The sequence below is a fragment of the Echiichthys vipera genome (assembly GCF_963691815.1).
Source record: "Echiichthys vipera genome assembly, chromosome: 22".
NCBI classification, from domain to species: domain Eukaryota; kingdom Metazoa; phylum Chordata; class Actinopteri; order Perciformes; family Trachinidae; genus Echiichthys; species Echiichthys vipera.
Window position 1 is genome coordinate 10690152 of NC_139847.1, and position 15801 is coordinate 10705952.

General features: G+C 38.9%; 1 protein-coding gene across 1 annotated transcript; it reads left to right on the forward strand.

The window, feature by feature from the left end:
* Positions 1-732: 732 nt before the first annotated feature.
* LOC310964334 (uncharacterized protein) lies at positions 733-10410 on the forward strand. Its single transcript, XM_083937422.1, has 18 exons — positions 733-873; positions 1042-1064; positions 3285-3345; positions 3488-3699; positions 3810-3893; positions 3977-4045; positions 4143-4328; positions 4513-4677; positions 4823-4895; positions 5498-5588; positions 5684-5825; positions 6380-6484; positions 7169-7268; positions 7502-7730; positions 8650-8724; positions 8806-8908; positions 9258-9373; positions 9475-10410. Exons 1-18 carry the CDS (start codon positions 849-851, stop codon positions 9572-9574), a joined length of 1959 nt encoding a protein of 652 aa, XP_083793548.1. The 5' UTR covers positions 733-848; the 3' UTR covers positions 9575-10410.
* Positions 10411-15801: the final 5391 nt, after the last annotated feature.

Genomic DNA, 15801 nt, shown 5'->3' on the forward strand with positions numbered 1-15801 from the left:
TATTCTGTATTTATGCATTTATTTAGACATTTATTCTATATTTATGCATTTATTTAGACATTTATTTATTTATGCTATTCTTTCCTGTATTTACTTATTTATGCATTTATTTATTTATTCTTGTGTTTATTTAAGCATTTATTTCTGTATTTATTTATTTATTTATCCATTTCTTAAACATTTATTTATTTATGCATATATTTGTTTATTCCTGTGTTTATGCATTTCTTTAAACATTTATTTATTCCTGTATTTCCTTATTTATTCCTGTAGTTATTATTTATTTATTTATTTATTCCTGTATTTACTTATTTATTCCTGTATTTATTATTTATTTATTTATTTATTCCTGTATTAACTTATTTATGCATTTATTTATTATTGTATTTATTTATTTCTGTATTTATTTATGAATTTATTTCTGTATTTATTTACGCATTTCTTTAGACATTTATTTGTTTATGCATGTATTTGTTTATTCCTGTATTTATGTATTTATTTCTTTACACATGTATTTGTTTATTCCTGTATTTATGCATTTCTTTACACATTTATTTATTCCGGTATTTATTATTTATTTATACCTGTATTTATTTATTATTTATTTATTTATTCCTGTATTTATCCTTGCATTTATTCCGGGGGGTGTAAAACGTCACAGCGCGCTTGCGCACAACAAATCCAAGTTGCGTTCGCTCACGCGATGCAGACAGAAACAAGTTGAGAGCGCGGACACAACATGTACGCTCCAAAAGTTAGAGGCTGCTAACGTTAATGCAACCGTGCGTTGAATTAACGCAAACCTCGGAGCACATGAGGCGGTGAAGCGCGCGTGTCGTATAGCAAACATGGATATATTTGGGGACGAGACAGGTGAGAAAATGCACGTTTTGACTCAAGGAAGAAGTTTGGGGCTAGTCCAGCTAACAAAGCTAGCTCGCTCTTCCTAATAGCTAACCCTGAATATCCCTGTTGGTTGTATTTAACGCTGGTACTAACTTAAACGGAATTACATTGTTTGTTTGTCTTCTTCATTTTCAGAATTTACAGATATCCGAATGGTCGTAAGTAAAGCTTTTTTTTAAACTGTTGTTGAAAACACGCAGCAAAGACATTAGGGCAACGTCAGCGCCCACATGTTGGCTCTTGGTTTGTGGGTGACGATAGTGTAGCTAACATTAATGTAGCCTGTACTTAAAAGCTAGTGCTAGTTTTATTAAAGTGGACTTTGATCAGCCTAATGTCGGGTTGGAGACACTGAACTGTGCACGTACTTCCTGTGTATATTCAGAAGTGCGTAGCCAGTGTTAACTTCTCATACAGAACAATGGGCCAAGCCAGGGATTTTCAACAGAGGGTCCGGGACCTCCAGGGCGGTCCCGAGAGTTACTGCACGTCCCCCCCCCAAAATAGGTCTGAAAATATACATCCACGATTTAATTCCAAAATGTCCTTATTGAGTTTTTGCACACAGGCAAAGAAAAGAACAACAGTTGCGTACTGCTTTAAAGTGAAAAAGACACAGAAAAAAAGCCCAGAATGTCAGACGTAGTCACAGTAAATAACTAGGTAATTCAATATCACAAGTACATAATTAAGGTGAAATGAGACAAATAGAGTAAAAAACGAAAACACTGAAAACACTTGAATTTTAGTTTGGTGTTTTCAAGGTTTGAAGAGTGCTTGAAATGTTGTGTAATATGAGATGACATATAGGATATAACATAGAGAGAAGATCAACATATTCAAGAGACATTTTCTGTCATTTTTGCATGGAAAAGTACTTCCGCTCAAAAAAGTTAGTTATATTTATGTCAAGTTAGTTTTCCTTCCATTTGTCGTCCTTCTGTAGAAAGCTGTCTCAAAACATCATGTTAACAATAACATCTAATTTAATGTGATGAACAAGTGTAACTATAAATATACTGAGTATTATACTTTATACAAATATGTATCCCCAAATTGCTTTGATTTTTAGTTAATTATTACTTAGTTATTTGTACAAATAACCAAGTCCAGTTGCTATTGACTGAAATAACGATGACCTGGACAAATGAGAACATTCACAGGCTACACATAGTTTTCCACAGCTGTGGTGCCTGGAAATCATGAAAATGCAAAGTGAAAGTGCTTGAATTTGACTTGGGGAAAAGTGTAGCAACCCCGTTCTTAGCAAAGATAGTTTGTGAAAAAATAAATAAATACCTTTACACAACCCTGATGATGGACTTACTGGCTTAAAGGCAAGGTAGCCATGCATGGATACAACTGAGCTGAAGGATTCACTGTGCCTCCAAATGTATGTTTAACATTAACATATGATGTATTAATATATATCTTAGTATTGCATGCACTATAAAATGCTGTGTGTGTAAGCTTTAGGCATCTCTGGCTGTTAGATCCAGTTTATTAGGCGACTCAATTTAATACAATAATATTTGTAGTAGGAGCTCCCTGCTTTGTCTCTCTTTTAGCCAAGTTGAGCTTGGCCTTAAAACATTGAAGATCCCTGGGCTAAGTGAACTTAACATATTTATCATAACAGCCCGTTGTGTCCAATGAATTATACTGAGATTGATATTTCTTGGATAGATTTTGTGAAATTGTTGTTGCTGAAGTAGAACATGTATCTGTAGTGGGTCCTTTATTTTGGTCATTTGTTAATTCATCCGACATTACTGCTTTGAAACTGCATTTCAATTTTTGAAACAAATGAAGTTTAAACCGTGTAGCTGGGGAAACAAAAATTAGCCTTTTTATTGCCTGTCCTGTAATGAACAAAAACATAGCCTGACTTTGTTTACATACTTTACTGTTTCACTTCCTGAGGCCCTGCCTAATACTGTAGCACTGTTTTTTATATGTGCCTATGGCCTTACGTTACTGTGGGTGACATACTGCTTAGTCAGTGACTCGTTTACTGCAGCTACTTTAAAGGCTATTCTTTAGTTCTTGAAAAGTGTTAATTTTTCACCAAATTAGATGCCGTCTCCAGAGGTGTTGACTTTACATGTGTCTACCCATTGGAGACTGCTGATGTTGATCCAGTGAGTCAGCTCCCATTGGTTAAAGGGAAAGTGAAACTTAAGGGTGCAGTGCTCAAGTGTTAACTTACTGCAGCTCAAGGTCATGTTCAGTAGTGGCATGGACCCACAGCCTTGGGAACACGCCAACTTTTCTTTTGTTGAGAGTGTAATGGGCTCTAAATGTAGGAGGACAATACATGTTTAAATGCTGAAGGGGCTAAGATGACTGGCATTCACATCTTTCTTTCTCCTGTCTAGCAAAGGGTTATGGGTTTGTTCGAGACTCGTCCTGGTATTCAAAGGATAATTGGCCTTGTTGGTAAGAAGATATTACGTTACACATCTGTCGCACACACACAAGTCTGTTTTTTACTGTTTTGTTTGATCAGTTGCATTAAACTTAATGTAAGGCTTTACACATTTAAGTCAGTAACTTAAACTTGATCAATCTCTTTTTCTAGCGGGCGTGGAATACGATGATGAGCAAGATGATGATAATGATTGGGCACATGGTCATAGTCATTTCCATGGTTACCAAAGGAGTAGTGATAGAGGAATTAGTGGGAACCGTACAAGGTCATCCACCTCCGTTTATCCACTTCCACTGCATTACTATGCTAATTCTCGTGGAATTCCTCACCCGTCTTCTGTTAAAGTTCATGCAAAGGAAAGCGTGAGTGTACTTTTATTTTGTCTATCTTGTCAAATAAATTGCTTTCTTATGCTGTGAAGTGCATAGATTTTAATCATTTGAACCCTGCAATGTTCTTTTGGAACTCTTAGGACTCTGAAAGAAATGCCAAATTATTAGAAGAAGAGGAGAAAAAAGTCAAAGAAAAGACAGAGAGGAAGCGACTTAAGAAACAGGTAAATTCTGCAATGTTTCATAGTAATGAGTAAATGTCAAATTGTGTAAATGAACCGTAATAATGTGTATTCTTATCCTATAGAAACGGAAGGAGAGAAAGCGTCTTGAAAAGCTAGAGAAGGAAAAACAAAACCCCATAAGAAATGAAGAGGTAATGATCAATATGCACATCTTTATTGCAAATGGGAGCCTCCAACAACGCATCAAGCTGCAAACTTGAACAGGTTTCTTTTTTCTCTTACTTACAGGGAAAAGACGATGCACAGCAATCTAAAGCAGATGAGGCCAAACCAGTCAACGATGTATCCAAAAACAATACAATGTCCAATGTTAAACAGTGGGCTCCAGCAAAAGATACAGACAGCAGCAACAGTAGTGAAGACGAATCCAGTGATGAAGTTAGTGACACCAAGAATGACTCGAGCGACTCTGAGGTACCAAGTGCTCATCTTATCCTAACTCATACTGTTATCATTAAAGCAAAACAGGGTTTCTTAACAGGTTTATAGTTGTTCTTTTTTTTTTTTTAATTGCACAGTATTTGTCTGAACTAACAGCTGCTCTGCAAGACTTTAGGAAGGTGACTGATTGTGTCTCTGTTTCTAATCTCTCTTTAAGGAACTGGACATGACGAGCACGTTTGTGAGTAAAGCTGCTCTTATAGCCAGGCGTAAATTGGAGCAGAAGCCCAGGCCTGAGAGGAGGGAGAAAAAGAAGATCCCCGTCAAAGAAGCTAAAACCGTACCGGACAAACCTAATGAAGACTCTGAGGTTGAAAAGAAGGTGAGCTTCTATAAGTCAGAGTCTCACCCGAGATGACAGATGACCATTTTTATTATTCCAAAGACTACAGATTGACCATATTACTTGGATTTTGGTATTTCTTTTAAGGGTGCTCATCTCATTTCTCTCTCTCTCTCTCTTACAGTCTGAACAGGAGTCTGCCGCCCCTAGCAGCCCTACTTATGTAGATAATGTAAAAATAAGCACTGAACTTGCAAGTGAGTTGTATTCATCTCATGTACAAAGTCTCATCATTTGCTTAAAAAATATTTATACATATGTCAGGGCTGCTCGATTGATTACCAGCAGCAACAGCTTTCAGTTTGTAATTATGGTAAAATGTGATCCTGGAGACAAAGATAACAAAAGAGATAACTCAACAATTCCTCTACACACTCCTGCTTGTAATCCTGCTATTCACTCACTGGTGTCACCTGGTGGTGAAAGCCATGCAGCACATCCTCAACATAACACTACAGCCTAGAAAACACTTTTCCAAGAACGTATACTGAAATTCACATTTCAATCCAACTAGAAATCCCAAAAACATGAATCATGGGATACTAAGTGAGTTATGTATAGTCCTGATTGTATAACTGTTAGTGCCCCAAACCTTGCATTAACAGATTACAAAAATATAATTATTTATTATCAGTTTAAAAAATGGATCACTGACAAAAACTTAAGTCAGTGATTGATCAAGATCTCAATATTGTCAAATAATTGCAATTAGGATTTTTTCCCCCATAATCGAGCAGCCCTATAACCTGTCACTTTAGTTGTCAGTAAGATATTAATTTCCCCCCTTTTTTTCCTATAGATATTGGAAATAGGTTTGCAAGTGCTGGAGATTTTAATATGGCTGTGAAGTATTTCACGGATGCGATTAAGTACAACCCTACAGAGTTTAAGTAAGAAAATGTCCTTTTACTTCATTTAAAGTGCTGATGGTGCCAACACCATCCCTGATTGTTATCCAATGTTTTAACTGTTCTTTCTGTTGCAGATTGTTTGGAAATCGTTCCTTCTGTTTTGAAAAGATGCAAGAATATGAGAAGTCGCTGGCTGATGCAGAGTTGTCTCTCAGTATGTGGCCGGGCTGGGTTAAAGGCCTGTTTAGAAGAGGCAGAGCTTTGGCAGGTCTAAAGGTAAATGCTCTTCAATAAAATCTGCACCATCCCTGTGTGCTTGTTGTACATGTACACATGCAAATATTTTTATAATCAAGACAGAGTGATATTGATATATAGTTACACATCAGCCACATACAAAAGTACAGTGTTGTAACAGTTATAGCCCAGAAGCCACTCTTAAGTGTTAATTCATCCCCTCTATATTTATAAACCTATGGTATGTATGAAAGTGTTTCTACCCCTAAGCATGATCCACCTCACCAGCTTTTGCAGCCGTGGCTAACTTCTTATTTTAAATGAATTATTCACCAGTTTTTACATCTAGTTTGCGCCCAGTATTTCAGGTTGGAATGACTTTGTGATCACTTAAACTTTGTTGCAACAGCATTGAATTCATTCCAAGTGTCACTGAGCAGCACAGGGTGACATTATTTACTCAGACGTTTGACAGTTGGAGTATTAATAACTGATTAGTCCAGCAGCATGACATTCAATGAGCCTGGACTTTGGTTTAGGCCTGAGGTAGCAGCAGGTGAACCTCTTCCCCACCCCCCTTCTTCTTCCTCCAGAGGTACGAGGAGGCTGCCCATGCCTTCAGGGAGGTTCTCAAACTGGACAGTTCATGTGCAGACGCTGCCCAGGAACTGATGCGGGTGCAGATAACACAACTAATGGTGTGTAACAGTAACACTGGTGTGTAGTGTAATGGTAAATTTGAATATTCCTTTTTCCTTGAGAAGCCTTTCAGACAGGCAGAACAGAAGGTTTTCCCCCCAAGATATCAGATCCCTTTTTTCTTTTCTACCCATTTGTGTATTTTAATGTCTAGACCTTGTAATTGCATTTCACGTTTCAGAGACAGTCAACCGCTCACTGTCTCATGATGTATTCAACCCTTGTGTATTCTGAAACTGTGTTGATCAGACCTGTTAATTATACGGCAGGATGTCTGGGCTGGTCAACCCCACAGTAAGACAAAGGATGTAATACACATTCAAGGGGTGGGCTTTCGTCAGGTATAAATGTTCAAGGTTTCTTTTGCTCACATGTCGATTGACCTTTTCTTTGCAAAGAAAATAAACTTTGTCGGCCGGCAAGAATTCGTTATTTCATTCTTCACCAAGAGCAGAAAATTTCCACGACAGTAGTCACCAATGGGGAGGTAGCTGGGAGATGGTGTCAGAAGTGTCAAAACTGAATTATCAAGTGAACAAAAACACAATTTTTTCTTCTTCCTGAAATCAGTTGTTTTATTGAAACGTATTTAAGACTTAAAATAACTGGTAATGCACTAAAACTATTGCAGACAAAGTGATAATCATTCAACAAAGGGGTTTTAACTTTTCACTTTTTTTCAGGAGTATGGTTTCACTCGGGAGCAGAGCACAAATGCTTTAATTATTCACGGGACCATACAAAAGGCACTAGAGGTGCTGTCCAAATTACACCATGGACCAGGTGAGTGTGTCCACCCGTCTGGGGTTTTACTAGCAAGCATTACATTTAAATGCTGCTTCCATCAGAGGGAAAGAAAATCCCCCTTGTTTTACTGTAGCTTAGCTGTGTAAAGTGCATTTCCTTGTCAGTTGAAAGAACACACTGTCAGGGATCATCAGCTTGTGTGATAAGCCCATTGTTTACTTAATAGTGTGTCTGTGTGAACATTTTTTAACGCTCGTCTTTGTTTTTAGGAGCTTTTCAAAATGGCGCCCTCCAGCCAGCTCAAGTAGCAAATGTCACGGGAGTGTCTCCGGTCCTTTCAGCCAACACACTCCCTGCTCATCCTCATCTTCTGTCCCATGATGCACAAAAAACCGCATTTAAGAATGAACCTTTAGGCCCAGTCCAGTATACGTCCAGTGTCCAGAGTCAACCAAAGCCCATTGTGAAGACCAACAGTGAAGGCAACCCCCCACCACAGTGAGTACAGATTCAGTCACACTGCACTGTTTGAAATATTGGTGTTTTATCATAAATTGCTTCAAACAAAGACGCAGCAGCATATTTTGCTCGTCTAATTGGCCAACATACTTGCACAGTATACCGATGAATTTTAGTGGATTCGGTTTCATTGAAGATTTTAAAATCACAAACTTCGATTCATGTTTCCATAAAACGTAATATTATGGAATTCTTATTTAGAATATTGTGTTTGAAGTGTGTGGTGCAGCTCTGTTAATCCTTAACGAGTCTAGTAGCATTATGTAGAATACATTGGTACCAAACTGAGTAAGGGAGTCAGGGAAATACAGATTTTGTTTTTTTCAGCCATATTAGTTATATATTACCCAGCATTAGTGAAAACTCTGTGATGCATCATTAATATGTAGTATAGAAAACAGACCCAGTACCCTGCTTCTTGTATGATACTTGCTGTAACTGAAGGTATCACAGAGAAATAAGTGATTAGGTGCGGTGTAATTCTTGCGTTTATAATACTTCTCCTGTGTGAAGGGTAAACGTCTGCTGTTTGCATGTGTGGGGATGATAAAAGATGTTGCGGGGCAAGAACAAGCTGTGTCCTCGACCCCTGAAGTGGGACAATTCTCCCTTAAATACTGAAAGATGAATATATTGATGCATTAATTAGTGGCCGCCACTTTTAGTCGGTAGAAATGAAGGTTAATTGGATGATCAGTTCTCGGACTGACACGCTTGAAGTGTACTTATGGTTATTGGTAGTGCCTCTCTATTAGACAGTTTATTCTAAGAGAACAGAAAATCATTGAAAAGATGGTTACTTAAAATATGGCAATGAGGATCTCAGCATAGGTTGTCACATCTGTCACCTTCATTTTCTTTAAAACGTGTTCAATGAATCTGTATTTTCTTCCAACAGGGAGCTGTTTCCAGTTTGGGTGGGAAACTTGGTTTACCCAGTAACGGAGTCCATGATAACCAACGTGTTTAACAAGTAAGTGCAGTGGTTTTACTTGAGGGTTCACGTTGTCAGACACACGAGCATATTTGACTTAACACCAGTCTTCTCTCGCAGGGTCGGGGTCGTCTATAGTGTGAAGCTTCTGATTTACAAACGATGTGCCTTTGTGAACTTTACAAAACAAAAGCATTGTGATGAAGCAATCCAACGCTTTCATGTAAGTACACCCTGAATTTCTTTCTAACGTAAATTGCACATTTCCCTTGCTGTGTACTTTATCATGCAGTCAGCCATATGGAAAAGGGTAGATGCATAGATTTATGGGGTTCACAAAACTTTAAATGTAAAATTCTGCAGTCGACCCCCCTCCCCCCCCCCCACCAGCTTTTTTATTCTGCTACACTTACCTAGTTACAATTACCATTAGTCCAAATGAGCCGTGCTATCTGTTCACTCCCTGTCTTAGAAGAGCACAACGAGGAGTAGGTGTTTCACCAGCACAGTGCATCCGTGTTCCTCCAGTATACCGACATTCACTTGTGATTTTTTTGCGATCACTTCGTCAGGGTTTTGAGCTGAACGGCATGAAGATTGCTGTTAGGTATCCAGACAGGATTCCTCACGGCATGGGCATTTCCAGGTCCGCCCTAAAATCTGTGGACCTGCAAGATGAAAATATGGGGTGAGTGCTTTTATTTCATCATTGATTTAAATAAAACAAAAAAAACAAAAAAAACACCTGAGTGTAAATGAATCACACCTCATCTAATCCATTGATTACAGGCACAAAGAGTATGTTAATGGAGGGAATGCAGTTGGAAGCCGAAGACCTTTTCGTCCTTACAGAAACGGCCCAGACGACAAAGGCCATCACAACTACTGAGAGGAAATTAGACACCTATGAAGAGGTCTGACCGACTTCTCAGTAAAAGCAGAATTACTTTTACGGTCTAGTACAGATTAATCACTAGTATCTACTGGGTTTTATGGCTTTGCTTCCTTTTTAAAGTTTTCATTTTAGTGGACCACAGAAACCAGTGCTTATTTGGTAGACTTCAAGAAGGAATTTAATTAGTCTACTGATCTTAACATCATTTAAAAAAAAATATATATAAATATTGACCAAAGGTGAAAACATTGTCAGTGTGAGCTGATGTTTTAAAGTATTGACTTTATGCCAAGATTGTTCAAGCCTGACAAGTGTTGAGGTTGACCACAGTAGCGTATCACAGCTAAGCAAAAACGGTGGTATGGTACACAACGTTTGAGTGCCAAAATAATTGTGTTCAATAAATGTCTGACTTTTTTAATTCCTGAATTAGTACAAGGCCACAGTATCACAACTAGTAAAGTTAGTCAATTCTTTTTTCACAGCTGCAATATATAGCCATGGGAATGTTCACTGATGTTGACTTTATTTACCATGTGAACGTTACAATACCATTATAAGATCCTCACATTATGGCCTGTATTTAAATGATCTGTATTCAGAATTATCTTATTAACTTTATCCTGTCTTGTCAAACAATCCTTGTAAACCTATTTTAATACAACAATCACTTTTGTTTTGCATACTTAATTTTTTATCCTTTTTTATCCATAAGATGCCTTTAAAGTTACAGTTCATCTGTGGTTTATCAAGTGGCGGCTTATTTTATCCAGATGCCTTCATTAATGATGGAGTTCATGATCTGAATTAAAGAATTAAATCTTCTTTCATCCTGTTTCCCTGTCTCATTATTTGAACATGGTCCTCATGCGATCAACGTGTTCTGAGGAAAGAGAGCATTGCTCTGAAATGTTAAACCCAAAAGACCCATCTACAAAATGATGCTTATGGGTTTGCTGCTCCCAAACTGCGAGGGACAGTCACTCTACTACATCACCACTGTTTACTGATCTGGCTCCCTAATGGTGGAACAAGATCCCCCACAACATCAGAAAGGCACAAAGTCCACACATCTTTCAAGTGCACCTAGTCTAAAAAGATGACTGCTAATATTTTTTTTTATAGGTTGCAATTACATCCAGCACTACAGTTTGGCTTATTTGAAGCCAACACATGTCATTCTTGCTGTTCTGGGTTTGTGCTCCCATGATTGAGTGCACCTATTGGATAAAAGCATCAGCTAAATGTAATTTAACATATTTCCCAAACAATTACTAAAAGAATATGGCAAATATAGCGGGCCTAGTAGCTTTTAATTGAGTTTTTGAGGTCTACAAGCCAGTAGATGGCAGCACAAGCTAAGTGTTGGCTCTGGATTTAACAGGCAACTCGGAGAATCCTCTAAACATGTATTGCCATGTGAAAAACAATTTGTATTACAGCCCAACTTTGTGATTGATTAGATAAACATACCGTTGCAGCACATCGAGAGAAAGTCCTGAGCTGCAAACAATAAACGACTTCTACAGCACCTGGAACAAAGCACAACCAGTTTGAGTAGTTACCATCCCAACAATTTGGTACACAGGGTTTTTTCATAATGTGCAGCTGAACCAATAAACAGTAGTGCTGGTTCATACTCTACAATAAGTGTGTGTGCTTTGTACCAATGATATTTCCCTGCGGCCTCAATGTTATGAGGGCGACTACATAGTCTGCATTATCAAACATCACTATGGCTAACAATGCGTTTATAATTGGTAGATAATACACACTTTTTAACATGAAGGCACATAAGAAGAATATGTTTTGCTTCTGGGCGTTTGTGCAGCTTTTGAAGACATCAACCATAAGGTAAGCTGCTGATTCAGAGTGATACCAAAGACTGGCATCCCAATACCCTGACTACCGCTTGGTCTTCCACACCTCCATCTAGAAAACAGTGAATTTCTGACCCTGTATATTGACCTGACATCGTTTAACTACATAAACCAAAACTGATAGCCTGCGTGGAGCTTTTCCTCAGACATTCCACATCAGTGTTGACAGGTCCATATAAAGCAGGGTGTCCAATCCTGCTCCTGGAGGGCTACTGCCCTGCATGTTTTAGGTTTCTCTCCGCTCCAACACATCTGATAAATGATGTGCTCGTTATCAAGCAGCTGATGCTTGTCACATGTTTGATAACCATTAGAATCAGGTGTGTTGGAAACCTAAAATGTGCAGGGCAGCGGCCCTCCAGGAGTTGGATTGGACACCCCTAATATTGAGCCTCAAGTCTTACTTGGGGACCAACTCTCACAACAATTTGAATACATATTTGAGCTTTGGCAATTCACTTGTCCCGGATCCAAATCATCCATATTCAGTTAATCCATGAGAACAATATGCATCTTAAAGGCATGGATACAAGACAGCCACACACTGAGGTTTTAAGAATCTGATGCCTGTTGGAACCAAAATTAATGTTTCAACACCATTAGGAATTCACAGATGCAAGTATTTAGCCAGCAGCAAAAAACATTTATTCTGATGGGATCCAATTATTGAATCTTTGCAAGTCTACTCCACCTTTCACCTGTCATCCTACTCACTCACTATGGGCCCTACAGTATATATTACCGCTGGAGGAGGGGAGTAAATGATTAGTTTGGAGTTTTGATGCAACATACAGTCATGCACCTATGCAACGCCCATACAAATCCGGCTGGAATCTGCCCAAGCATGACCACAGCCCAAAGCATGGCAACAGTTATAGGCCAGACCCTCATTCTATGGATACCATCACTTCCAGGACTACTTGTTCTTATTTACGCTGGATATAGTTCTTAATGACATTGACTACATGTTTGGGGCCGTTGTCCTCCAGTATAAAGTTGGGGCCAATCACACGCCTCCCTGATGGTATTGCAGGATGGATAAGTATCTTCCGGTATTTCTCAGCTTTGAGGACACCATTGACACTGACCAAATCTCCAACTCCATTTGCAAAAATGCAGCCCAAAACTTGCAAGCAACCTCCACCATGCTTCACTGTTGCCTGCAGACACTCATTATTGTGCTGCTCTCCAGTCTTTTGCCAACAAATTGCCTTCTGCTACAGCCAAATATTTCAAATTTTGACTCATCTGTCCAAAGACCCTGCTGCCATTTTTTTCTGTACTCTAGTTCCTATGTATCTGTTTATAGTTGAGTTGCTTGGCCTTGTTTCCACGTTGGAGGTTTGGCTTTTAGGTTGAAATTCTTCCACGAAACCCACTTCTGGCCAGACTCCTCGGGACAGTAGATGGGTGGACCTGGGTCCCACTGGTTTCTGCCACTTCTGAGCTGATGGACATCTTTTAATGTTGAAGGGAAATAAGCTTGATGTATTTTTCATCTGCTGCACCAAGTTTCCTTGGCCGATCACTGCGTCTCATCCTCAATGTTGCCCGTTTCTTTGTTGTTCTTCAAAAGAGCTTGAACAGAACATCTTGAAACTCAAGTCTGCTTTAAAATCTGGGTTTGGAGAGACTTTGCTGATGCAGTATAACTACCCTGTGTCTTGTTGCTGTGACATGAAACTGTCACCTCAGTGTTTTAGAGACGCAATCCTATGACTGATTTAAGCAATTTTTGGACATATCATATACTTATTTTGACATACTGACTTTTTTTCAACAAACTATGCTATGACTGTATTGGACATATTCTATTCCACAGACACTCACACTTGCCATTTGTACCGTACCCAAGCACGATTCACTGCTAAAGTCTAGTTTGTTCGACCAGTGTGAGTATACAGTACGTTAACTCACACGTTAACAGACAATTAACTAGAAGAAAATCTTACGGATTATAACTTTATGATCTATAGAGGGCATGCATGTGACACTGTCATCATGCGGGTGTCACCACGGTCACTCATCTTGGAGTTGCAAACAAAGGCACTCTGTTGGAAGCAGAGGCTAAAACTTTAAAGAGATGTGGTACAATGGAAGGCATAAATGTATTCAGAATCAATTAAGGCGTACATTTTTCACTGAGCACTACAAGCTGTGTGTAAAGCACAGAAGCTAATTGCTCACTGCAATTTGGAGACAATTGGAATCCTGGTCTGTATTTGTTTTATTATCTTGAAGTTAAGTTATAGGCCTATCTTAAGACTGTTTGTGGTCTACTCAGTGATTACATCTTAATTGCTTTCCATCTGTTCTCTGTATGGCTGTTTAATGTACTTCTCTGGTGAAAAAAAAAAGAAGTGACAACAGGCCATCCCATTCACAGCAGCCAAACGGCTTTGTTTTGCCACTCAGTGGTGGTGAAGGGGGTTGCCTCTAATTAATGCATGATTTACACACATTGGACTAAATCATTTTAGTTAGTTAAGTGTAAATCACATGCAATAATACAATTAACTCCATTTAGATTTGTCACTTCATATGGCTGAAAGAGCATCAGTACAATCATTCCCAGCATCTCACCAAATACTTTTCTAGGGTGATATCTTGGGGTGTTTTTTCCACACACAAAAATCGCAAACAAAACTGTCGCACTGATGTCACTTAAGAAAAATTCAGTGAGGGAGTAGCAAAAGGGGCAGCTAAGCTCTAGTTAGAATGCCACCGTGGCTCTTACCAAACCAACCTGTCTGTGCCGCAGGGCGATGATGGAGGATGAGGAGTGGAGTAGAGCGAGGCTTTGCACCCCAGCAGGCCTGCTGACACATGGCTGCCTGCCTCGCTCTCAGCTGCAGTGCCAAGGTCAGCCAGCCTCTCAAGTCAAACTCCACAGAGGGAAGTCAGAATTACTAGCAGGTGATTGAAAGAGAACATTTTCTTTAAAATTTAGCCAGTGAACATCAGAGCTTTACAAAAATCATTTAATACATTTTTTAAAATATGAATTTGGTATTATAATCGTTCAAATGGCAGTAGCCGTTCTAGAGCATGTGATCCTCATCAGCCTTCTGAGTCATCACAGTTTTTATGGAGCTGTGGGTTGTTGTTTTTTTTTCCTGAGCACTTGAAGTATTTCTTATCCATGTTCAAGATCATGGATACGATTCAAATCTCCAAAGGAATGAAGCCAAAATGGAAGTCCTTTAAAATGATCAGAAGTTTTGGGGAAATTTGAGCATCTACTATTCCATGACAACTGTGCAAACTCCATCTGCTGATGAAGAGCATTTAGTATGCTTGAAATGGACCTCCATGTGAGGTTATTGTCTTAACTGATTTTCTCATGTAGTATAAACATTATTAAGAAAAAGCAGGATATTTACCTTAGAAGTGAAGAAGTCCTTTACCTGAACATTCAAAACAGCATGTGGTCTTAATCACAGTTAAACTTCAAGTACAATGTGTGTCACATAAAAACATGTTTAATGTCAAATTAAACAGCTACTTTCCATTGTGGAAAAAAACAAAAATATCTATCCACAGTATTTAAAAGAAAATCTCAAATCTTTTGCAGAGGAAAAACATGACAAGATTGTGCTTACTATCGTTGTGACAGGTTCAATATTAGTCACAATACGAGTTCTTTCAAAGCTGAAGGCACCGGTGTTTTACCTTTTCTCACCTATTCTTTCGGAATCTTGAAAACAGCCACTGAATGTTTACAATGAACCGAAAGTAGAAAAATAAAGGTTGTGCCCTCTGACTCTAGTGAAAGGTAGTGGAAATTAGGGATGCGCTGATCCGACTTATTCGGTCCTGATACCGATACCTGGGCTGGAATATCCATGTTCCGATCCAATACCAGTGTTTCATCAATAAGCTCTATGCCTCATTGTGTGGAAGTGAGTGGGATCATCCTTTTATCTGTAAGGCAACATGAAACTTCACTAACAGAACTTACAAATGTAAAAAACACATTGATGTACATTTACTGAATTGTTATTTATTATTATTAAACCCAGCTGTTTGAGTCAGTATCAGTCCGATAGCGGTATCAGTGCATCCCGGGTGGAAATGCTCCTGTTCATATGTGATATTCCTGATTTCAGAAAGCTGTTCTGACTGCCGTGTCCTCAAACACTGTCAGTGGTCCTGACGTCTAACAGGCCGTCACAGGCAGTGGAGGCCGATGCTTCTGTACCGATCTGAGCTCTAGAGTTCGAGATCCGTCTCTGCTGTGGACAGTTCTGCTCTCCATCAAATGTACCAATGGAGGATTCATAAACTCAGCTCCAGAGCAGACGTTAAAGGTGTTTCCTCACCACCAACACTGCTCCCAGG

What these genes read in the sequence shown, in the direction of transcription:
- LOC310964334 (XM_083937422.1), top strand. Translation starts at nt 849, where the DNA reads ATGGATATATTTGGGGACGAGACAG. An exon ending in ACTCTGAGGTTGAAAAGAAG is followed by an intron (nt 4,678 to 4,822) that starts GTGAGCTTCTAT and finishes TCTCTCTTACAG; the next exon opens with TCTGAACAGGAGTCTGCCGC. An exon ending in CTGCAAGATGAAAATATGGG is followed by an intron (nt 9,374 to 9,474) that starts GTGAGTGCTTTT and finishes CATTGATTACAG; the next exon opens with GCACAAAGAGTATGTTAATG.